The 25,379-nt window shown below is 39.7% G+C and overlaps 1 protein-coding gene across 3 annotated transcripts in view; it reads left to right on the top strand.

The window, feature by feature from the left end:
• flna (filamin A, alpha (actin binding protein 280)) overlaps positions 1–25,379 on the top strand; it is a 70,740-nt gene that overhangs the window by 1,779 nt on the left and 43,582 nt on the right. For all 3 annotated transcript variants that reach the window (XM_042491211.1, XM_042491212.1, XM_042491210.1), the window contains exon 2: positions 9,807–10,306. In XM_042491211.1, coding sequence (XP_042347145.1) covers positions 9,937–10,306 — 370 coding nt within the window. In that variant the 5' untranslated portion in view covers positions 9,807–9,936. The remainder of the gene's footprint in view (positions 1–9,806; positions 10,307–25,379) is intronic.

Here is a 25,379-nt window from a genome sequence, read left to right as displayed (position 1 = left end):
TATTGCGATACTACACTGTTTCGATTATTTCCCCCGCCCTTGGCCAAAAGTCAAATTGGTGATGTCACAGAGTATAAATTATGGAGCTGCTCCATCGAAAATGAATGGTGAAAGATGATCTAGATGACACTGATGGCAGCCAGGGGGATCTTCTGGCATGGGTACATTTTCTGTTTCGCAGCTGAGAACAGTACAATAGAGTAAAGCTCTTCTGCCTATAAGAAAGAAAACACACATCAGTGGATCCACTAAATCCGTCTCCAATTCATTGTCTATGGAGCAGCTCCAGACTCTAGAACCAATGACATCACAAGTTTGAGACTTCCTTCTCTGGATTCTGGCTTTGAGAGAGAGGAGCTCATGTTCACAAAATATTAATTTAAATTTTAGAGACCATGGAAATGACAAATTGAAATTTTAATTTAGGTGGTGCTACCCTTTAAAAAGGCACAGGTGTAAATTTAACATATATTTATATGTATATAAGATCAGATAAGATAGCCATTATTGATACACACATTAGGGAAATCCACTGGTTACAGCAGCTCAGTGCAACATTAAACATAGTATATAAAATATAAAAAGGGGATAATATAAAATACAAAAAAATGTTTTTAAAAGGGAGAATAAAAAACAAAAATAATAATAAAAAAGGACAATATAAAATGCAACAAAAAAACAGAAAGATATTAAAAAAAGATGATCTGAATTTAACAACCAACAACATATATCCAATATTGCAAAATATGCAATATTGCACAGAGTGATTTGCATACTGTGGTAGATTAAAGACGTTTGTACATATTTTTATGTATGGCCAAAAGTCAAATTGGAACAGGACACAGAGGCACATTTAACAGTTTAAAAAGGCAAAGGGAAGCTGATCTATGTTGAAGATCTTCTTCCACTTACTGTGAATTGGGAGCTTGAGGGCAGTGACAGTGAGGGAGAACACACCCAACAGCCAGGTTTGACAGGCAGGACTGTAGTTCACACCTAACACACTGTGAACTGTGAGTAGACTAAGGTGAAGGTGTAAGTGACAGGCGAGAATCACATGCTATCATACTAATATACTTCAGGCGGATTACAGAAAATGGGACATCCACAGTCCATATCTGGTTCACCACCAAAGTAATAGCTTGCTCAGGTTCCACACAGAGTGAGAAACCAAAAATAAAGACAAAAGTGCAACATATACATTTTTAGAAATACTGAGTTCATTTACAAAGAAACCAGGGACCATATGTGTTTTCTAATTCAGCCATTCATTCATGCATATGCTGCTTGATTTGCTTATTGCTCATAACAAATACTGTTTTTATACCCTTATGGTACATTGGTTCCATATCTGGGTGGGGGGTTGGTATGTTTATTGGTTACTATATTATGTTTCAGTCTTTCACAAAATTTGGTGTAGTGCAGAATGTGTCCATCTACTTCTGAAATATACATGGTGTTCATGTGACAGGACCGATCATTATTTTCTCATACATGCATCTATTTTGTTACTTGTGTCCACAATAGCCCTGTTTATTCCACCTTTATTTGTCCAGCTGTCCTTGTTCGTAGCAGTTTTGCCTATTTCTATTCAACTCTTTGAAACCTGGATCAACGTCAGTTTTCTTGTGCTGTGTTCAGACATCTTTTTACAAGCATTGAACGCTTTTGAAACTGAGCAAATTGGTTTGACTTCCTTCGAAAAACGTGGGGGAAAAGGCATTAAGCAACTTGGCAAGAAATATGCCAGAAATTGCAAGCAATTTGCAAAATCTGACAAGGAAATTACCTTAAAAGGTTGCTGAAAAGGGAGGAGAGATAATCAAAAATATTAAAAAACTGAGAAAAATGTCTAGGAAGCTACATTTATAATTAACTTTATATTCAAAATTCAGATTTTTTTATTATTATTTCTATCACCTTTTCAGATCATTGTCTTGTTTGTTTTGTTTTGTTTCTATGTTGTTTTTCATCTTCAGGCAATTCAGTTTTCTTGTAAGATTTTGCTAATTTCTTGCAAATTTGGGGGTAATTTCTTGTTAAATTGCTCATTGACCTCTTTTCGTATTTTTGAAAGATGAAGCCGATATGCTCAGATTTTGAAGGGTTTAAGTACAGTGGGAGCAATGACAACAACAGTTGAATACACACATACTTTGCCAGTAAAGCTGATAGTAACACTGATCAGGTAAGTCTAATAGGATGAGTTTTATTACTGTCATGAACAAGGTTACAACAGGGTTGTTCCCAACATTACTGTCTCAAGAGGTATATGAGAACTACCAGGGCTGTACCGAATGTTTTTTATGTTTTAAATTTAAAGCTTTTATTGAGGTGTTCAAGACACATTTACAGTTTCTGTCATCATATTTAAGACATCAACATTGTGAATTAAACTTTGAAGCATCAAACTATTCAGTGTAGCTCCAATATACCACCAAATTCCTTACTGTTTGTTCCCTTATGTTTCTCCTCTTTTTTCATTTTCTCTGGTGATAAGACTGAGTGATTGGAATGTGCCTTTTTATTCTTTAAGTGAATGTAACCAGTGTATTTTTCCAAACTTTTCTGGCATGGTTTCATACTTTGTTCATAACATTCCTGTACACCCGTCATCTAAAGCACGCTTTAGAAAAAAAAAGTGTGTTCTCAGATTGTAGGCTTTAAATGTTTACTGACTTTAGGTCTGGCCCAAAATTTCAATGACTTTTCACAGCCTTTTGGTTTCACAACACCTTTATAACAAAGAGGTGACAAGAGCTACGATAAGACGAAGATGCAGCTGCTGCTGGCACAGAAAGTGTAAGATGTAAACATGTAGACCAAACGTGTCCTTATTTGACACTTCTTAGCCTGCGTTCACCTGACAAGTGCCACCATAGAAACACACACACACACACACACACACACACAGGGCATTAAGGGGAAAGCCAAAACTAGGCTGTAATCTGTGCAGCTGACTCTCTCTCGCCATGCCGCCACTCTATGCATGTGTCATGTGGTTAGCAGGGCTGCTTGCAGCATTCATCTAACTTCCTCTGCTTAGTTCTGCTTTGCTCGCAACTAATCGGGTGTGGTGAGTAATGATGACAAGCTGTTGCTAATGCAAGCTGGTAGAGTACTAATAGTAGTATCACTAGAGGAGGAGAGCCTATTAAAGGGACAGTCCCCCCCCCCAAAAAAAAACATATTCTCCCTCACCTGTAGTGCTGTTTATCAGTCTTGATAGTTTGGTGTGAGTTGCAGAGTGTTTGAGATATCAGCCCTAGAGATGTGCACGTTTCCTTTTGCTCCTGCACAGTAATACAGTTTGGTAGAAAGAAAATAGTTCCTACATAAAACTGCACATAACAAGGTCTTTGGATTATGTTGAATAACCAGGTCATGAAATCTGTAAAGAGACATTGGGGTTGAGTTTTTTAAATTTAAATTTAAATTATTATTTGTGGTGCTTTTAGCACCACAAACAACATATGCCAACATATATCCCCTGCAATCTCTTTAGATAGCTTTATTTCTAATGCTGATAGTAATTTATGTACTTGATTTGATCCTATAACTGAGGTTTCAAGACTGTTTGGTCCATAAAGATATGGAGGGAGACAAAACAGAGATCTCTTGCTGGACTCGTACCCCTAACAAGACAGAAGTAATAGACCTGAATCAGTTAGGATCTAAAGTAATATAGGCTCATATAAGTAATTCCCCGCCCCCACCCCCCTCAGGGTGTCGGTTGGCTCAGTGGGTAAAGCAGGGGCCCCATATATGAAGGCAGTGTCCTTGCCACAGTGGCTGCAGGTTCGATTTCAGCTTGTGGCCCTTTGCTCCATGTCATCCCCTCTCTCTACCTTCTTCACACTAGCATTCCTTTCCTATCTTATAAAGGCAAATGTGCCCCCCCAAAAATCTTTATACAATTAATCCCTTTCAATCACCACTCTCAGTGTGCAGCTGTGATCTTAGAGACCCTCTGCCTGCCTGTATTTTTTTCTTATTATGTGATGTTCCGAACATTCCTAGGCAAAATGCACAAGTGCTTTATTAAAATGAAGCAACCATGTGCCACACTGTAAATGCAGGCGTACAAGTCTCAGATACTAAATTTTCAGCTACAGTGCGAAAAAAGAGGCACCCACAGCAGGGCAAAAATGGGGCTGACTTTCATTTTTACTGTGGCTGGCGACAGATATAAACCAACAATTCCTGCGTAGTTGACCTTTAAAGGTCCCTTACTATTATTTTCAGATTCATACTTGTATTTTGGGATTCTACTAAAACATGTTTAATGATTTATTGTTAAAAAAACACATCATTTTCTTACACTGTCTTCCTGAATATACCTGTGCTCTCTCTCTTTCTGAAATGCTCCGTTTTAGCATCTTTCTCTTCAAGCCTCGCTTCTGAAAAAGCCAGCTTCTGACTGGTCAGTGTTTGCGGGTCTTTCAGGCTTGCACTCTGCATCTCTGCACTGTCATTGAAATAACTGTTTTGCACTGCATACACATTTTCAGCTTTTTATAGCAGAGTTATGACATGACCACTTCATAGAAGTCCTGGTGACTCATTTAAAGGCACGTTTGTTTTAATACAGACCTGCATTTCTCTGTGGATTGAGTGTTCTGATACTTTTACAGTATTTATTTAGGCTAGCACCTTTAGTGGTTGTACAATTAACCATTTGAAACTGGGATAGACATCAGTTTTCTTGTGCTGTGTTCAGGCACCTTGTAATAGCATTAAAATATTTTAAATCTGAGTAAACTGGTTGATTTCTTTCAAAACATGAATAAAGGGGTACGAGCAAATTTGTAATGAATTTACCACAAATTGAAAGAAATTGGCAAAAAGTGACAACCTGTTATAAAAGAGAAAGAGAGAATTGTTTTAAAAAAAAATCAAAACAACCCAACAATACCTAAAATTTTGGGGTAATTTTTCTGTTCATTACCGTTTAACCATGTTTCTGAAAGAAATCACACCATTTTTCTCAGGTTTCAAAGGGTTAAAAAAGACATGGAAATATCACTTTTTATAATATGGTACCCTTCAATTATTTTGTCCTCCATATACCTAAGCAAATGTAAAGAGCTACACATCAGCCGTTATTTGATGAAAACATGTTGGTGATGATTCTCGAATAAAACACAAAATAATTTGTGAAATGAAAGTTGTCCCAAATGAGTCCAGATTACAGACAAAGGGGGAGAAGACTGGGGCAGAGACAGTCCAAAATTGGATACTTTAAAAAAAGCGAAAGTGCCAAGAGGACATGAGAAGAGGTGATAACCAAAACACCCAGGAAAGAAAAAAGTAGAGAACAAAACTGAAAAAATGCAGTGGGATAAAAGATCACTAGAGGGAGCCAAAAGACAGAGCAGAGGGATCGGTTTGCTCCTCAGGTCCAGAAACATTTTAATGTGTCTCTGTCAGCTCTCTGTGTCCCCGCCCCATGTTTTGTCTCCTGTTTATTTGGCAAATTCCACTGAGACAATAGGCTGCTCCACACTGAATATTTCTCCACTTCTCTCAGCTCTCATTTACTTCCAGGCAACACTTTATTGTGCTTTCTGAAGCTCAGTATGAATCAGACCCATTGATGATTTCTGAAATTTTTCTATTTCGCTGTTTTCATTCACTTTCAGCTTCTTAGTTTCAGTGTTTCACTTCTGCTTTTTGATAACGTGTGCTGCTGTTAACGTGCCCTGCTCTGCCACAATCATTACCCACTGTCGTCGTTAGGTTTCTATTTTAATGATGACCAATGCCTGTAAACTCTTATGACAGATGTAAATGTAATGAATGAAAATTACACATCTACAGGCACCCCAGCTGAGCTGTTTAAATCTGTTGTTCTATTGTTTTACATGGCACAGTGAATGCAGAAGCATGCGGCTTCTGTGTGTGTGTCTGTGTATGTGTGTGTGTGTGTGTGTGTCTGTGTGTTGCATTAATGGGGGTCTTTTATTGGGTTGTTATTAGTCCTGGGGGCTTCAGGGGTTGTTATGGCAGCGAGAGGCATTCTTAAGATTCTCCCTTGACCACACACACACACACACACACACACACACACACACACACAAAGGAGAAGCATTCTTGATGGCTCCTGGCCACACTGTGGCTCCTGGCACTGAGCTCCTTGTTTAGTCAAAAACGCTGCACAGTCACTCCTCTCTCTCTGTCTTTACAGCCTCTGCTGCTCTCTTACTGACTTCTGTTAGATAAAATGAAAGACATGAACTTGTGTTATGGCTGAGATTTACAAATTTAATCAGATGAGTTAGTTATGTTAAAGGGTCACTGCAGTAATTTAGCGTTTCACTTTCAAAAGGTTGGGGACTTAAAGGTCCAGTGTGTATCATTTAAGGGCATGTACTGGCAGAAATGGTTTATAATAATCACAACTTTGCTTTCATTTGTTTCAAATCTTCTTAAGAATAAGAATCACCAGGCTGGTTTCTATAACAGATTTGCACAAAAAGTGTTGCAAAGTGTTGTTTTAGTTACGCACATTAGGTCAGGCCACATCCTATCACTTCACATAATCATGATTTTAAGCATGTGATGTGGCGCCAACCAATTGGTCATCACAGATTTGTGAAAAAAAATTAAGTCATATTTTTGAAATGTCGATAAAACTCAATTGCGAAATGACGGCATTTCCATTTATTGATGTTATGCAACTTCTTTCCTGATTTTCTGTGACTTCTCCTCTGTCGATAACATTCCAAGAAGCATGGTGATGGATGTTCAAAACATTAGCAGATTTATTTCTCTTTCAGCCACCATACTAGCCGTCATTATTTCCAATCCAAGGCCAAATAGGCGTGTTATGTACACAATGATTGAAAGGCAAGCCCAGTATACGTGAGAGCAGCCGTGTATGAGGGATTTCTGGGAGGTGATAGTCCATGATTTCACAGAGGAATTGTGGATTCAAAAGTTCTGGATGATCTGCTCAACTTTTTGAAGTTATGTGATGCAATAACAACTCTTGTAGCTGCTGCTGCATCATGAGGGAGCCAGTTCCTACTGACAGGCACACAGCCATAGCATCATGTGACCTAGAAAAGCCAATTCCATTGCAGTTTGGTGAAATATGGCTTTTTTGAATTGCCTGAAATACCACTATCTGCAAATGTAAAAAAAAATAGCAATAAATGGGAGGGTTTTTTTTTTAATTGAAGTGTTTCCATTAGGCGTATTTTATATTCATAATTTCAATTTGAGAGTTAATGGAATCCCACCTACAGTTAATTCAACTTATAGGCAAACACTTTATAAGCTAGTTGTTAAGTGTCCGGCTGATCTGCTCCCAAAAACAGGCTTTTCTATCTATGTTTTGACAGTAGCCTAGTGAAAAAAAGAAACAGAAACGTCATCAGCGCCTTTCTAAAAAGTTCTTCAGTTTTTCAACTCAAAGTGGTTGCACAAAAAAGGTACTGAGCACTGTTCCTTTTTTCTCTATTTTTCACCGCATACGCTCTCTCCTCATTGGGAACAACTGAAAAAAGATGCTAGTGCCCAGAAAAAAGGAAAAAAAACACTATGTGGACAGGCCTGAGGTTGGTTAGAATTAGAGTAAGGATGTTACGGTAAGCCAATGCCAAGCTGAGCTGTCACACAAACACACAGATTCTCTCCCACACACAGTATGCTGCTATCTGCTCACTGTTTTTGGAAAATAAACACTCCATTCTTGCAAATGACCTTTCGGTGAAAGCACACTTACCTTCAGACTTCAGAAAGGTCCCTCTAGAGCCACAGGAGACACTGTACAGCTGTTTCACAAGCTGAGTGGTACGCCCCCCACACACGACTAATAAACTGAAAATCATGTGTAAAATTGGCTGAGCTCTGCTTTAATTATTTAATTTGTTTCCCAGGGGCTTTTTGGTGGAGGCAAACAGAATAAAGATGACAATGGGAACATTTGTGAGACATCTGGATTATAATTTTTACCACCTCATCTGACTTCATGTCTTTTATGTGCTCTGACTCCACATTAATGCAGCCAAAAAACAATCAATATATGTCTCTAATGCACTGAGGAAAACCTGAGGACTTTTAACACAGATGATGTAAGTACCCTCAAAGAGGTTTTCGTGAAACTGAAGGAAAATACCAAATAAAGCTGCCCACCATTACCCTTGTTACATTTTGAGAAACTGCCTGCTGCTATAAAACACTCAACCTGTCATTAGTGCATCATATGGTGCATACTTGGAGTGTGATCTCATCTGGCTGTTTGGTCAGTGCAGTGGAGACAAACAGGAGGTGGGTGCAGCTGGTGTACGAACACTCCCCCTGGCATCACATATGCACACAGATACATACTCTGAAAACATACGCAGAAATAAGCATGCCATCCATGCTAAGAGACACAAACAACTGTACAGAAAAGGAAAGTTGAAAAAGTGTGGGCTAACAGACACGAATTAAACACAAATTTGTGACCATATGTGGAGTCACTGATGCTCAGGTCCCTCTGGATAGCGCAAATATTTATTTTTCTGGGACCCATGAACATGAGCATTAGATGAGCTCATATCCTCACAGGGACCCTGAAAATGGGCCCTTCATCTCTGTACATCTGGCACAGTGTCACCTTGTTTTTCCAACTCAGAAAAACAACCCCTTTTTTTCAACAGCAACAACATAACTGTGATTAGTGGAGGGCAACAATTAACAAACAAATATTACCTACTCGCTGTTATCGTAGCTCACACTGCCTCTTACAGTGAGTGAACAAATGAAATGCTCGACTGAATTATGAGCTTTAAGTTTTAATGTGGAATTAACATGGATGCTCCGAGGAAGATGTGCAAAGAACGAACATTGCATCGAGTTTACAAAACTACAAGTGGGATGCTGAATCAATGTATAAAAAATGTATATTGTTACTTTATTAATCTTTTAAAACCTTTACCGACATCACTTTTCATGTGCTGTGTTCAGAAGCCTTTTACAAGCGGTTGAAACCTTTGAAACACGAACAAATTGGTTTGATTTCATTTGAAAACATGGGGGACAATGAGCAACTTGTTAAGAAGTGTCCTGCAAATTGCAAAAAAAAATGTTAAAGGTGACAACAAAAAGACAAGGAAGAAGGGAAAATGTCCAGAAAATATATTCACAATGATATTTTTGAAATTATTTTACAGAATTCTTTCAATATTGAGAACATTTTGGGGTCATTTCTTGTTTGTTTGCTTTTTATCTTTATTTTTCTTGCATATTTTAAGGTAATTTCTTGTAACTTTTATAATATTTTCTTGCTAATTTTTTGGGCCATGTCTTATTAAATTTCTCATTGCCTTCTTCCCATGCTAATGCTTTAAAGAAAAGTGTTGAGGGCCAGGAACAGCAGCTGTCTTAAACGCATGTACTACAAATCAAAAGCTCAAAACTACATAATGTAGGTAATGTTAACCAATTTTGATGGAACATTCCATGCTGTGATTCAGTTCTGCAACTTCACCACTACATGCCACTAAATCTCAAACACTGGACCTTTAACTTTTCTTACTTATTAGAAAATGTGTTCAAGATGAATTTATTAGTCATCTGTTAAGATTTAGATCGGATGTGAGTCAGTTTATCCTTAAACTGGACATGAAAAGTGTATCAGTGTGATGGAGCTGGCTTCTTGTGAAAGCTTATCATTTGTGTTTTCAGTTTTATCCAAGATGACTCCCCTTTTCTGCTTTCCGGTGCCATAACCGCCTACTTTCTTTGCAAAATATCTACCTCCGGGCTATAAGTCACCATGTCGTGTTCACTCCTCTCTTTCTTTTCTTTCCTCCCAGACACAGACAAGCTAAAAAGTGAGAGAGAAAGAGACAGAGAGAGAGAGAGAGAGGGAGCGGCCCCGCAGAGTTGAGCAGACTCCACCCAGAGAAACAGCCAGCGAACCAAGACGCAGCCGAGACCATAAAAATGAGTGGTTCACACCCCCGGCTCCACCAGAGCGCCGCGCCCGCTCCCAACGCTCTCTCCACGGACAAGGACGCAGAAATGCCCGCCACGGAGAAGGACCTGGCCGAGGATGCGCCGTGGAAGAAGATCCAGCAGAACACCTTCACCCGATGGTGTAACGAGCACCTGAAATGCGTCAACAAGAGGATCGGCAACTTGCAGACGGACCTGAGCGACGGGCTGCGGCTCATCGGGCTCCTGGAGGTCCTGTCCCAGAAGAAGATGTTCAGAAAGTACAACCAGAGGCCCACCTTCCGCCAGATGCAGCTGGAGAACGTGTCGGTGGCGCTGGAGTTCCTCGACAAGGAGAACATTAAGCTGGTGTCCATAGGTGAGTCACATGTTGCGTGGAATGAATGTCTTTTGCCGTCCTCTAACACATGTCCACATTCATTCAGGTTGTCCCTCCTCTCTAAGTTGCTTTTTGTGCATGGTTGTATTGAAAGAAATGTCAAAAAGATGATGAAGGGCAGTGCTTGTATGCAGTCCTGCAGGGTTGAATAAAGTTGAGCATGCTACTCTACTGTGAAAAAATGAAAAATCTGCTACCTTGTACAGAAAAAGTGGTGAAAACACACACGAGCTTCCACTTTTTCTCCTGTTTTTTCTCCTGTGTGGTATAAGTTAAAAGAAAGTTTCTGCTTTTGGGAACATTCCCGAGTGTTTTCAGTGAGAGAGCAGGCGTTTCCCTGCTGTCCAGGGGCGCACAGCTTTTGTCTCCAGCGCCAGATTTGTTTTGGGAGGAGGGGGTCTGACTGTGCAGAAGGGGGGGCCCTACATTTTCTGTCCTCCCCTGCTGCCTGAGCTGAGCTGAGCTGGGCCGGTCTGAGCCCAAACTTGTGGGCCAGGATGTAATTCGGGCCTAGTAGGATAGGACACACACACGAGAGATACACACACACACACATACAGAAAGAGAGAGAGACACAGGGCTATTGTCTGTGCTAATGTCGTGCAGTGGGTTTTGGCTGGGTCCCTGCAGCATTAGACAGGACTTGGCTCACGCATGGTGACAGTGGCTTTAATGGGCTTAGCCTACATGCAGCTGCCTACCTGCTCACAACACTGGGGATTTTATGGTTGTGTATCAGACTGCAAGTGAATAAAAAGGATACTTCACTGATTTCAACCAGCTTTGCGTCATAACAATGTGGGCAGTATGTGGAGATGAACTGTGGTAAACTTTCCTCCATCTTACAAACTCCAACGGATGACGCAAATTGATGCAAAACATGTCATCTGGTGGAGTTTCGCTGGCTTTCGGTGCTGTTGCTTGAACTACGGCTGTGCTTTCGCATTTTGGTATTGGCCACCACTCATGCCACCACCACAGACTCAAATTCTCCTTTTCCACCAAAATTAGTGCATTTATGTTTTGTTAAAACTTGGTAAACCAGCTCAAAATAAGCTATAGAAAAATTTGCCAGTAGAGCAGAGCTGTGTATACAGGTTTGCAGCAGACAAGTATGCCTTTCTGTGTATGTGGTTTTTTTTTTGTTTTGTATGTTTGTTTTTTCTGTCGTGTCACATTTGCTGTTTTGAGCATTGATGGAGACCAGTGAGAACTTTATGATGATTTTTCTTACTTATTTAGTCTCTTTTTCAAACTCAGTGCAGACTGATTTATATTGATGGACTGTTATTTGTGGTGGCACATCACCGGGGTTGAAATTAGAGCATTCAGCACCAATGTGTGACTATCAATGCTGATAGGACCCGGAGGCGATTAATACCTATGACTTCTGCAAAGTCATTTGACCCAGGTGTGAATGCGGATGGTACACTTTCCCATTGTATTAAATAACCAGATGTTAGCGGGTGTTACCAGGTTTTTTGTGGAGTGGCAAAGAGTCTAAAGGTTATACAGCAGAAGAGACAGACCTGCCTCCCTCTCTCTGTCTTTCAAACTCGTACTGAAATCTGATCAATCGGTCAAATATAAATTAAGATCATGTTACAATACTGCCTATTTCTTGCCTAAAATGTTCTTTGAAACATATTTTAGGGTCTTGTCCAGCTGTGATTGCGAGAGCTTGTGAACAGGAAGTGGGCACCATACTGGTTCCTTTACAGTGAAAAAGAGACAAAAAAAAATCTGTGATTAAACTGTAAAACTAAGCAGCGCTGATGGAATATAAACCAACCTGTAACTGTTATTTCACATCTCAAATGTTTTCAGCGACACCGTTTAACTGTAATACACAATTGTTTCTTGCCGCCCGGCTGCCATTCTTTCACACAAACAAGTTTGCACTACATCACCCACCCACAGGAGGCCTATTGGTCTGGTCCGGTGCAGTGCATTCTGGTAGTTGTAGGTTTTCTACCTCTTGAGCAAAAGTGTCTGATTTCTCGGTTGTTTTCTATAGTCATGTAGCATCAACTTCAAATGCATTTGCGTTTTTCTACTGTATGCAGATGCTAGTTTTATTAAAAGACTTTCCAGCAGTGGAAAACTTCTTAAAATGAAAAGTTGAGATTGCATGAGAATGAATAATCCTATCTGATTTTTCACCATCCACACCTGGGGTTAAGACAGTCAGCAGTCTATGCTCTGCTGCTGGATGTTTGTGACTGGGTGCATGAATCAGACATGAGTGAGTCCCTGGGGGAATGTCTGGCACAATCATGGTTTCCACACACATGTTGCTGGTTCCTGCTGCAGCCCACAGGTGAGCTGATGACACCTTTTGAGCCTCATGTCAAATACAAAAGCAGCCTTCACTCTACGCAGACAGGGTGAGTTGGAGCTGTAGTGAGGGGGTCACATTATTGGTGGAGGCTGTGTGTTTATCAGTGCTGTGGTTGGCAATAAGATACCATCTAGGGTGCAGTACCAGGCACCAGGAGCCACACTACTCAGCACTGTCTGTGTCTTCCTCCTGCTGACTCACCGTCATCCGAGCTCCTCCTCTTGAGTCATTTAAGCTGAAGATGAGAGAGGAGCCCGTTCTCCTCTTTTACTTCCTCCTTTCATTGCAGAAAAGCGGGCACACCCAGCCAGCAACCCTTACCACAAATTACCAAACTGCCCAGCATGATGCACGGGGTCCCTCCCTCTTTCTTTGCTCTGTAGCTCTTTCTCTCCTCCTTCACCACTTAGTTCTCTTTCACGTTTGAATCTCGACGTCCACACCTCTTTCAGTTCTCTTTTGCTTGCTTGCTAAAAATGGACAAATGTTGATATGCAAAAGTGTGACACTGTAAATGTGAGTCACATAAATAAGACAAGTCATTTTTATCCACCCATAAACTAATTAAGGTCAGAGCAGTGCAGTGTGGGACTGGGTTAGGGCTGCAAATAATCATTTACACAATCATTCACTTACACTGTAAAATGTGTGGAAAGTGTCAAAAATTCCACAAATTTGAGGTGACAACTTTAAGTTTTTCCAGTTTAACGGTCCAAAACCCATAGTTATTCAGATTACAGTGATGTAGCTCAGATTTGTGGCATTTGTGCTTGATAAATAATTTAAATGAATTTCTTACTGAGAGTTGGATGATAAAATCAATACCACTCTCATGTCATCTGGATGTGAGGTTCTATTAAATTTTTAAAATTGTGTTATTGGGTTAATTGATTAAAGCTAAAAGTCTAAAAAAAGTCTAAAGTCTAACACAAAGAGCTTTGTGAAGCCCCCCCCCCCAGAACTAAAATAAGAGTACTCTCAAACTGCACAAATAATAATAGATAAAAATGTAAAAAAAAAAATAAAATAAAATAAAAAAATGAAATATCATCCAGTAAAATAGTAAAACAGACTAAAAAAAAAATTAAATAAATCGGTAAAGTTCAGTCAAAAGCCAAACTAAAAGCTATTATTATATATATTATTATTACTATTATATATATTATTTGTCCCCTCCTGCTTTCTGTTACTACAGTGATGGTAAGCAAGGACACAGCTGAGCGTTTGAACGACTCATTTTACTTAAAAAAATTCCCAGATGGTTCAGGTGTCAAAAGTAATGTGCAAGTACTTTGAGTTTGAGCTCCTACCTATGAGCTGAGGGCACAGACACGTTGCTAGAGAAGCGTCGCCAGCAAAACCATTGTTTTCCTATGGTACAGCGCGCCTATCGGGTGCTGCTTTCTTGCTGCTACGCAACACGGTTTTCTGGCAGTTTATTGGCATGCATAAAAGGTAAAATATTTTCAACTTTCTTGCTCAAGGCGTGTCGTTGCACCCCTCATCAATGTCACTTTTGGCCATGCATATGCAGCCCTGCTCCACAGGTGCTCTCGGCTGTTTTTCCAGATGCGATTCCAAGGCGTTTTTGGAGTGGTCACACGTGGCGCAATGCGTCTCGTGTTATCACCCCTTAAGGATGCATCAGCATATCATCAGTATCGGTATTTATTGGCTTTAAAACGAAATATCAGAGTTGGCCAATATGCTATAATTGTGCCACTATCACAAACAGATTTTTTTTACTATTGAACATATACAAAACATCAACCCTAAGTTGAAATATTTCTTTATTTTGCACAATAAATGAATATTACATACACCAAAGAGCATTGTATTTTATGTCTCCATCTGCTGGTGGGCCATCATGATAAGATGCTCATTCCACTACAGAAGACACTTGATGATCACTAAAATTAGGTGGGGAAAAATGGATATATTTATAGTGGTATCAGGAAAATGAGTTGTAAGATATCAGCAAATCGACATCAGAAAAAATCCAATACCTGCGTCCCTACTCCTATCTCTTGCAGCAGTGCAACATTAATTGGGGAAAAAAAGCTAAAAGTCAAGATCAGATAGTAGATTTCTTTGTATCATTTCATTCCCAAGAAAGACACTCTGGAAAGAATTACTTTACCTTGTTAATATGGGCTTCAAAACTGATTTGAAATGCAAAATAATAGAATATTAAACATGTAATTAAAAATGAAATGAATTACTATTAACTATTAAAATTCATATCAAATCAATTTTATTATGAAGCCCATTAACACAAATCCCAATTTGCCTCGGAGGGCTTTACAGCATATGACATCCCTCTGCACTTAGACCCTCACAACGAATAAGGAAAAACTCAACAAAAAACCTTTTAACAGGGGAAAAATGGTAGAAACCTCAGGAAGAGCAGCTGAGGAGGGATCCCCCTTCCAGTATGGGCAGATTTTAAAAAATAATGTTTGACAGCCCTAGTTTAAATGCAAGAGATTATGTCTCTCTGCAGTTTTGACAAGCCCACATGATCTGGCACTGGCAGCAGACACACGATTACTGATAAATCCAGGTGAGAAGTAACAGGTAGTCAGCCAGGAGCGCAGTTAAAGACTGCGAAGGCTGCCCTGATCAGTCACCATAATGTCTCATAATGTAACCTCTCCATGTGATTTGCATGGGCTTATATATTATTTTGTTGTGATAATAGGAAGTTTTTACATTTATCTTATCTTTACCTCTTAAGTTGTGTGATGATGTTCCCTCTTTACATTTGTAGAGACAGCCTGTGTGCATATTCTACACCCATGTTTGAGCAAGATAAATCATTTTACTTGGCATCATTCTGTGTGTGTCTGTTGGGGTGTGTGTGTGTGTGTGTGTGTGTGTGTGTGTGTGTGTGTGTGTGTGTGTGCTGCGCGTGTGTGTGTGTGTGTGTGCACGCGCGCGTGTGTGCGCACGTGCGCGCGCGCGTGTGTGTGTGTGTGTGTGCGTGCGTGCATTAAAGCTTTAGTGTACACCAGCTGTTAAGAGGATCTTCATTTGTGCTTGACTGAGCCTGTGTGGAGTTTGTCGAAATAGTTGAGATGGCAGCAATTGTGCCAAAACTCTTCCCGTCATGCACACAGACAGGATGTGAGACGAACGGAGCTGTGATGTAACTTTGAACCCGGCTGTTCCCCTGTCTTTGCCCGGAGCAGAGACGAGCAGGTCGAGACAGACGCCTGCAGAGTGGCAACAACCAGGCTGTCTGCCCCTGTTGCACTGTTAAATAATGTTTTCTATATATCTGATAAAAGAGTGTGATAAATGTCCTTATAGCAAAAAAGAGTTTGTGCATAAGTGTGTCTTCATGCTTTTGTTAGATTCACACAGAGAATGAAACATAGGCTGAGGTCAATTAGTTTAACCCTTTAAAACTTAAGCAAATTGACTCACTTTCTTTCATAAACATGGGAAGAAGGCAATGAGTATCAAAAAAAGAAATGACCCAAAAATTAGCAAGACATTTGTGGAAAGTACAAGAAATTTACAAGTAAAATAAATAAATAATAAAACAAAGAAAATACCTGGGAAAGTACTTAAAAATCATAAGCTATTGTCAAAACTTCAATTTCGAGACATTTTTCCTAGCTTTTAAAAAATAATTTTCTAAATATTCTAATTTCTTGCAATTTGTAGATCTTTTCTTACCAAGTTGCTCATTGCCTTTTTCCCCCATATTTTGAGGGAAAAAGCACCAATTTGCTCAGTGATCAAAGTTTTTACATACTTGTGAAAGGCATCTGAAAGCAGCACTAAAAGAGTGATGTCGCTACAGGTTGTAAAGGGTTAAAGTGAAACAGTGTAACTTTTTAGAGAGGATATAATATAATCTTTCTCCAAGAAACAAAAAATGAAGTTCCTAAGCAATAAAACAAAGCACCTATTTCAGCTCACTCTGAGGTTTTGATGCTACAGTCTGACTTGGTGTTGTGTGACCAGGAGCTAACGTGAGCTAACGTTAGTTAATGTTAGCTGATGTTAGCTGATGTTAGCCAGCTTTACATATTGCTGGAAGTGGCAGACCTAAATATACATGTGCTATATGTGACAGAGCTATTTTCAGCATGCCACAGATTAGCATTCCAATGCAGTAAAACAACAAACACACCATTGAAATGTTCATATGTGACATGTGACATACGTACATATGTGAGTCGAATTCCTTGTATGTGCACACATACGTGGCCAATAAAGTTAATTCTGCAGCTTAATTAATTAGGGATGCACGACATTGGATTTTTGTCGTTATGTCTGATTTGCTGTTGTTTTCCAACTTATTTTGGCCAATGCCAATATATGCAATTTTTAGATTTTAAATTTATCCCTTTGAAGTCTGGATAGACATGACTTTTTTGGTGGTTTTCAGTCATCTCATGCAAGTATTTAAACCTTTGAACCCTGAGCAAATTGGTTTGAACGCATGGGGAAAAAGGTATTGAGCGACTTGCCAAGAAATGCAAATTAAAAAGAAATAAGTCGATTGAAAAAATATTTTTCAAAAAGCTAGGGAAAATTTTGAGACAAATATATTTATAAATATCAAAATTATATGTCTGTAAAATTACACTACTCAATTATTAGTACTTTTGAAACACTTTTTTTCGGGTCATTTCTTTGTTTTATTCTGGGCTTTTTGTACTTTTCCTACACTGCTGCTGCTCATGGCCTACTTCCCATGTCTTTAAAAGAAATTAAGCCAAAGGTTTCAAAGGGTTAAGAGAACATCAAGTCACTCCTGTAGTTGTAATATTACATCATACTGCATATTCACAGGCAAATTTGCTGTTATTTCACATCTTTTCTTGGTCAGTGCTGACATATGCAATTTTTTTAATTTTAAGTATCCCCATTATGCAATTTTTAAATTTTAAATGTCACTGTTTGAAACCTGGGTCAAGATCGCTTTTCTTGTGCTGTGTTCAGATGCTTTATAGTAGGACACCTACAGAGTGATAAGGTTGGTCTGTGAAAGTGCTCAAAACAAGAAGTCAATCAAGTGCAATGATTGTTTCAGCTGTGAATATTCCAACTACTGAGCAATTCCTCAAATGCAATTATTTTTTTATTGTGAGATTTTGCCTGCAGACAAACTTGTGTTGCAGTTGTTATTGTGTGTGTGTGTGTGTGTGTGTGTGTGTTTACTGCACTTTGAGTGTGAGATTTGGGCTTGGCAGAGCAGGTGTCTTTTTCCTCTGGATGATACCATCTGCACATGGACATGCTTTTCACTTGCTCATTTTAAGCACTTAGAAGAACCACATTTTATACATATTTTAAATACAGAACACCAATGTAGCCACAGAGGCTGCTGCCCAGTGCTGCGATGATTCAAAATACTGACCACCAGTGCCTTAAGCCTCCTGCAGACTGCAAGATATTTGCAGACTTACAAGTTAAGTGCAGCTTCACACTGTGACAATAATAAACCATGGGTACGACATAAAGTCTTGTGTATGCAGACTGTATGATGACATCACCTACTGAATTACAGGCTACAACCTACATCCATTGACATTAATTTGCATGAACAAATCATCGTTGACATGGTCATCCATCTACGCCACTGTAGGGGTAAGAGCAAACTGTGAACAAACAAGTGGAGCCCTCACTATAGTGGTTATTATGGCTGAGGAAAAGAAAAAAAGTGATATGCAGAAAAAGGCTGAGGCGGTAATTGAACCTGTGGCCGGTGTGGCAAGGACGTAGCCTCTGTACATGGGGCGCCTGCTCTACCAACTTAGATACTGGGCGCCCCCATGCAGCACTTCTATTGGTTGGTTAGTAAATGTAGTTTGTCAGACAGCAGTCAGACAGTGAGATTCTCATCCCAAATTTCTGACACTGTCAGAATTTTACCCCAGGTTGTCTGTGATCGCAAGAAAGCGGCCATCCTTGGACCCCTTTCACTGTGCATACAGGACCACTGTCAATCAGAGATATTACCATGTTTGACCATGACTGAAATACCACACACATCAAGTCACTTCATTACCTTGACACAGAAACCTTGATATTACAGAGACAGGCTTTGGTATTAGTGGAATGACAAAATTGTTGATATGTTTCAGTTGTCTCACAATAAACACTGTCATATTGCTAAACCCAAATTCCAATCAAGCTGTAATAAAGCTACTACAATCAATATTTTAAAGAAAGTGTGTTATGTCCCTGGAAACCTGGCGCAAAGCATGCTATGTGACTCCCCACGCTCCCACTCCCAAGAAGAACCAGCGGATCAGTAGCCCATTACAGGAAACAAAGGAAGCAGTTTATTTGATTTCAGAGCTGAGCAGTGCCTAAAACAACAAACAAAACATGTCTTCATCCCTAAACTTACCTGCCCAAAGACAAAAGATAAACAAAAGACAATCTTCTAACCTAAGCTCCTTATTCCAAAGCAAGAGAAGACATGATAAACAAAAAAAGGTTCACACTCCGACTGCAACTGCTGCAAAAGCTGCTCTATATTCACAGTGACAAAAAAAAAAAAGAATTGCAGAATTCCAAACTAATATCATGCAAGGCAAGCCACAAATCTCAAACTGGTCAGATAGCTCTCACAGCTGACAGAGTTGACAAATCAAACACACAAATACACAAAGCCTAAATAGGCGGGATTCCATTAACCCTCAAATTGCACAAACTGAAATTGTGAATATCAAACAGCTGAATGGAAACATGTCAATTTCCAGAAAAACTCTAAAACTTTATTGCAAAAAAGTTTTTACACTTACATGAGCTGGTATCTCAGGCAATTCCAAAAATTCACATTTGACAAAACTACAATGTAAACACTTTTTGGGCTTTTCTAGGTCACATGATGCTACGACTGTGTGCTTGTCAGTGGGAACTGGCTCCCTCATGATGCAGCAGGAGCTACAAGAGCTGTTATTGCATCACATAACTCTGAGAAAGTTGAGCCGATCATCCATAAGTTTTGAATCCACAATTCCTCTGTGAAATCATGGACTATCACCTCCCAGAAATCCCTCATATGTGGGAGCGGCTTGCCTTTACATTAACACTCCATAACACGGCTACGTGGCCTTGGATTGGAAATAATGACGGCTAGTGTGGGGCCTGCAATAGAAATAAAGCTGCTAATGTTTTAAACATCCATCACTATGCTTCTTGGAGTGTTATCACCAGAGGAGAAGTCGCAGAACATCACTCAGTGGAAACGCAGTCATCTCATAAATGTCAGTACATTAACATGCACCGTTAAGTGGAGCTACAGTTAAAGCTCACTTAGGTCATTTAATTGGACTTCTGTCCTTGTCTCAGTATACAAGCAGCAGGGAAGAATCAGTTTATTAACGGAAGTATGTCTGACTCTGCCACAGCAGGTGGAGATATGCCTTCTTTCAGCTAGTTGCTATTGGACCTTCTTCCAGTTTCCAAACATGTTAGCAAGCGGCAAACGGGTTGCGTGTCGAATTGTGACAACATGAATAACTTTTCGTCTCTGTAGATTCCATACGCTTCCTTTTTACCTTTCTCTTTTGTTTTTTACCAGTTTTCTTATATCAGTTTATGCTGTTTGACTTCTGGGTCAAAGCCCAGCATGGGGACTCTATAGCATGTGCAGAACACCAAGGCCAGTTCCGGTCCAACTGAGGTGTATACATTATTGACCACGAACCGCGTTATCCAGGTAAGTTAGTCTGACTTTGAAAAATTGGACTTAGTACGATTTCAGTCGGACTGACATATTTACACATATTTTAAAAGTCCAGTTTTCGTTGGATCAACACAATAGTCTGATCTTTTTTTAACGTTATGTAAATGTACTGACTGTTTGCCGATAAGTTGACCATATGAAGTCTTTAAGGGGATGACATGTCAGTATGTTTACAGCTTGTTGCTGCCGTCCCTAGGGGGCCAAAACATCAGTTAACATCATTTAATTACAGCAATGCAAAGGCAACTCCCAAAACTCATGCGACCTCAGTCATCAGATAATGAGAGCACTACATAGACCCATTGGGGAATCCAAAGTGTCTGTATATTAAGAGCCTGCTTGTGCTGTGGATGTCAAACAACATTATATAATCTTAGGTTTTCAGAAAGTGAGAGCGTGACTGCTGTGTTGAAGGGCACAGAGGAATGTAGGCTCAAAAGTGAGATAACAGAGTTTAGCCACCGAGTTAGGTCAAAATGGATCACTTCCTGCCCGCTCATTATCATTAGCATAACTTCCTGTCTGCACAGGCGAAAGGGGACTGGTCAAGTGGATAGCGAGGATTAGCAGAGAGCGTGTTCCCATTCAGTACAGTGGTATTCAGGCTATTGCATTACATCAGAGTTGGAAACATGCCCCAACACCCCATGCCTCATGTTCAGACTGAACAAGCAGACATAAAGCAACATATTCTGTTACCCGCAAAGATCTGCAGGAAGGTATTTAACCCTTTGGAACCTGGAGTGACGTCACTTTTCTTGTGCTGCTTTCAGATGCTGTTCACAAGTTTTTAAACCTTTGAACCCTGAGTAAACTATTATTTCAAAAACATGAGGAAAACGCAATGAGCAACAAGCCGCAAATGTAGCAAATTGCAAGAAATGAGTAGATTTAGAAATGTATTTATCCCTTTGAACCTGAAGCAACATCACTTTTCTTGTTCTGCTTTTAGACGCCTTTCACATGTATTTGAACCTTTGAACCCTGATCAAATTGGTGATTAGAGACTTCCTTTATAACATGAAGAAAAAAGCAATAAACAACTTGTTAAGAAATGTTCCACAAACTGCAAGAAATTACTACATTTTGAAAATTATTTCTAAAAAGCTAGGGAAAAAAGATAAGCTATGGGAAATCTTTAATTATCATAATTGCATAATTTAAATTATGTCACAATTATGATTTTAGGTGCTTTTTCAAAGTTAATTACTTTGTTGGTTTTTCAGGCAATTTTTGTGTACTTTAATTTCTTGCAATTTTTTGGGTAGTTTCTTCTGTCGTTGCTCATTGCTCATGTTTTTGAGAGAAGTCACGCCAATTTGCTTGGTTTTGAAAGGGATAAAAAAGAAAAAAGCTAAGACTGTAAAAAAAAACTGTATTTATAATTATCGTAATTTTTTTTATTTACTTATTTTATTTTATTTAAACTTCTGGTAATTTTCTGTTTTGTTTTGTTGGGTTTTTTTTTTTTACTAATTTCTTGCTGTTTTTGGTTCATTTCTTCTGTTGTTGCTCATTGCCTTCTCATGATTTTTAAAAGAAATCAAGCCAATTTTCTCAGGTTTCAAAGGGTAGAAAACATTGGCCCCTTGCATATAAACTGCAATGACAGCATATCCTGTAATGTAATATTCTTTTTTTATCCAAAATATTCAAAGTCAAACCAACAAACTTCTCTGTTGTGCTGCCGTTTGTGCTTTGCTTACTGTTGTTATGTTACAAGATTTTAGCTACAAACAGACATGGACTGAGCGCCTGTGCCAGAAAGCCGTCTGTTGGGGATCTACTTTTCCAGACCTGAATCATTTTTGCCAGGCCAGAACTATTAATTACTCACAAACCTAAACTCTGCTCTCCTGGTTGATCGTTGAGGTTTCCAGGAAACAAACAGTTAATTAAAACCTCCTGGTATTTATTACCCCCCTCATTCATCAGTGGACACGATGCCCGTGTCCTCCTCTCACCTCCCTGGGCTCTGTTTTAGCCTGTCCCTACTTGCCGCTCCCTGTTTTCCTCATATTTTTCATATTTCTGTCCTTGCCTATCCCTTCAAATCTCATTTTTTCGCTCATCTCCTCACTTATATGAACATATTTCAGCCCATCCTCAGTGGGTGCTATTGTCAGTGCGGGCTTTAAAAATGTCCCACACAGCACTTTTCCCTGCCCTTTTTTTTTCTCTCTCTCTTTCTCAGCTCTCCACCCCCTCTGCCTTCCCCTTCTCCTGTCCTGTCCTCCCTCCGTCTGTAACCAGAGCCCAGGGAATGGGAGGGCTGCCAGGATCCAGTTTGCTTCTGCCCTTTTAAGGCTAAAAAACCAGGAGGAACTTTTTCCAGCGGAGGGAGTGAAGAGAAGGAGAGGGGAGGGAGGGAGGATGACTGGAAGGAGTAGAAAGAAAGAGGAGGAAGTGTAGTAGCTCCAGTGTGGCTTGTTGAGCTAGAGGAGGGAGGGAGGAGGGAGGGAAAGAAGAGAGAGCTCCAGGTCAATGCTTTTCAGCTTTTGGATGTTTGAGGCTACAAGCCCAACTCATGTCACAGTTGCAGAGCAAATGTTTTTGCTTCCTTTTGGGTTTTATGAACGTTTAATGTCCCACAGTGTGTGTGAGAGAGATAAGGGCAGTGTGGAATGTGTGACATTTCCTCACAGTGTTCTGTCTGACCGGGGTTTGGCCACTTCAACCACTCCTTCTTTTCCAGGCATGACTGTGTGTGTGTGTGTGTGTGTGTGTGTGTGTGTGTGTGTATATGTGTGTGGGCACCATTGTATTGCACGCTTGATCTTAATGTCTGAGAAGTATCTTTGTTCAGCATGTAGCCTATGACATGATAGTTCCACTCACACTCAGCGCTGCACATTATACATGACCGTATATACATTTGTGGGAAATAGAGCTGCAATGATTAATTGCAATTGGTAATCAGCTATTTAATTTAACTATTGAATTTATATTGATTTCCAGCTAATTTAATAATCAATTAATTGGTTTGAGTGACTTTTTAAGAAAAAGGTCAACATTTTCTGACTCCAGTGTCATTAATGGGGATATAATCTGCTTTCTTTCCCACTCTATGACAATAAACTGAATGTCTTTGGGTTGTGGACAGAACAAGTACATCGTCTTGATCTTTGTGACACACGGATTGACACATTTTTAAAATTATTTTCTGACATTTTAAAGACCAAACAACTGATCCATTAATCAAGTAAATAACTGGCAGATTCCAATTGCATAAATTACAACAGTGACCTACTTTCCAGTTGTTGGTGATTGAGATGTATATATATATATATATATATGTATATATATATATATAAAGTGGATGGAATTTTCATAGTAGTTTCTGATTTTAATCAACTCATCCTTCAACTCCAAAGATGTAGATTTTTTTTTATGACTAAAAAATATACCTTGCACCTTGTTCTTAGAGACCGTTTCAAACTTGACCACATAAAGATTGTAAGTGCGTCTGAATGTATTTCCTGCTGTAATGTTTGTAAATGTAGTAGCCGACTGTAAACAGGGACCAAATCAACAGAATAGCAATGAAACCATCTATGGCCTGCTAATCCATGCACTGCACGGCAACGGATCGACATGTTAACATTTTAGAAAGAAAGAACTGAAAGAAAACATGAGTTCATGTGTTTCAAGTTTAGTTTAGTTTAGTTTAGTTTAGTTTAGTTTAGTTTATTAGGATCCCCATTAGATACAACATTACTGCAGCTATTCTTCCTGGGGTCCACATCTATTAGTACCAGCTGATACATACACAGATGCAGATGTATCTGCAATCATTTCTTCCTTTATCAGTTTAGTTCTACAGTACGTACAGTTAAGGCCCACCAGTATAGTCATGTCGGCCTTTTGGCTGATGGATATGTCTCCTGGTAGTCCTGCGATTTCTTTTTCATTTGTTATATATGATTAACATCAGTATATTGTGAGTGATGGACAGGGATGGAGAGAGCTCAGGATTATCTAGACCTGCTGTTGTGTTTCGTTCCTCCACCTTTACAAGATCTGCAGACTAATTTGCACCAGATGTTGTAGTAAAACCTGAATATTGTGCAGACTCTTCCCTCCTGCTATCACTCTCCTCTGCGCTCTCTCCTCTCCCCCTCCCTCTCCCTCCTTGAGATGCTGGGATCAGGTCAGGCTGTGGGTCAGGGGTTGCAATGATGTCATCGTGATGCCACTGGGGGGGGCTGCAGCAGCGAGCCAAATAGATGAGTCATGGGAGTTTTTGGGGCAGATGGAGCATCAACCACAGACACGCACTCTCTCCATACGGTAGTCTCCACACTTTGGTGACTGCCTCTATCGCTCTCTCTCTCTCTCTCTCACACACACACACACACACTCTCTCTCAACGCAACGGGGGTGGGGTGGGGTGGGGGGGTATGAGTCAGCAGAGGGGGAGTCTGGCAGTCTGTGTCCGTATATGGGCTCCATCAGGCTTGGTGTGCTGTGGTCTGCCGGGAATGTTTGCAGATTCCTTGCATGTTTAGTGGCTTTGTGTGTGAGAGGCATGAATCAAAGAGCAACATACACACATTATCAGAAAATGTGAAGGACCTTATGTCCTTAACAATACCCGAGAGGAGGATAAGCTTGTCTGTTGTCCAAACCTTAGAGCAGGGATACTCAGTTTGCTTTGCTTGGGGGCCACTTTTGCTAAATAACAGGTTTCAAGGATTTAAATATGTTTTTGAGATTTTAGGATATTTCTATGATTTTAGGACATTTCTAGGACTCCAGCGATTTCTATGATTTTAGGACATTTACAGGACTTATGCACATTTCTTGGATTTTGGGACTTTTCAAGGATTTTAGCACATTTTGGGGCTTTTAGAACATTTCTAGGATTTTTGGAAATTTCTAGGACTTTAGTACATTTTTATGATTTTTGGACATTTCCAGGATTCCAGTATTTTTCTAGAATCTTGATGTTTCTCAGACTTAAGGATGTTTCTCCGATTTAAGGACATTTTTTA

The sequence above is a fragment of the Plectropomus leopardus genome, chromosome 8 (assembly GCF_008729295.1).
Source record: "Plectropomus leopardus isolate mb chromosome 8, YSFRI_Pleo_2.0, whole genome shotgun sequence".
Classification (NCBI taxonomy): Eukaryota; Metazoa; Chordata; class Actinopteri; order Perciformes; family Serranidae; genus Plectropomus; species Plectropomus leopardus.
This window is presented reverse-complemented; position numbering and strand designations above follow the sequence as displayed.